The sequence below is a fragment of the Pterocles gutturalis genome, unplaced genomic scaffold (assembly GCF_000699245.1).
Source record: "Pterocles gutturalis isolate BGI_N339 unplaced genomic scaffold, ASM69924v1 scaffold9623, whole genome shotgun sequence".
Classification (NCBI taxonomy): domain Eukaryota; kingdom Metazoa; phylum Chordata; class Aves; order Pterocliformes; family Pteroclidae; genus Pterocles; species Pterocles gutturalis.
In genome coordinates this window covers 6,669-7,254 of record NW_010123008.1, presented here as the reverse complement: position 1 = coordinate 7,254, position 586 = coordinate 6,669, and the positions used below count along the sequence as shown (strand labels likewise).

The following is a 586-nucleotide window of genomic DNA, read 5'->3' as shown; positions in this document are numbered from 1 at the left end:
GGTTCAGCACTGCCAGCCTCCGGATCCACCTGAGGAAGGCAGCACCCAGCAGACAAGGGGAGCAAATTCCCTGTCACACCCACTGATGCCAAAGGAATTGCTGCCTTGTTCAGGGAGGAGGCTGGAGCAGGAGCAGGGACTCAGCCCAAACCCCACATCACAGTGCTCAGCCAGCCAGGAGCTGTGCAGAGCCCGCTCTCACCTGCCTGGTCTGCATGGAGCCACAAGATGCAGGAATGTGGGTATTTCAGGGGCCCTCCTAAGGGTCCCCCACCTTCCTCATCCTGCTGCTGGTGCAAGATTTCACTATGGGGGATCCCCGTTTCTTCAAACACTTGGAGGCTCCTGTAAGCAGAGACAGACAGAGCTCAGAGGCTGGGTGAGGATGAGCTTTGCCATTTCCCCAGCAGCCCTGGGGGCTCCAGCAAAGGGAACCGCAGACACTTGCTGCGATCCAACCCTCTCATGTGGGGGAAGGGCAGGTTTCTGCCCCGTCCCGTGCCCGGCATCCTGAGCACACCCAGCTCCTGGGGGTACGACGCAGAGCACAGCCACGGCATCCAAGGAGCCCAGAGCACAGCCACCC

General features: G+C 60.8%; 1 protein-coding gene across 1 annotated transcript in view; it reads right to left on the bottom strand.

The window, feature by feature from the left end:
* The window catches only part of TRIT1 (tRNA isopentenyltransferase 1), a gene marked incomplete at its 3' end in the record, with an annotated part of 5,888 nt that overhangs the window by 3,662 nt on the left and 1,640 nt on the right, over positions 1–586 (bottom strand). Inside the window, exon 4 of the mRNA XM_010077733.1 lies at positions 161–345. Coding sequence (XP_010076035.1) covers positions 161–345 — 185 coding nt within the window. The remainder of the gene's footprint in view (positions 1–160; positions 346–586) is intronic.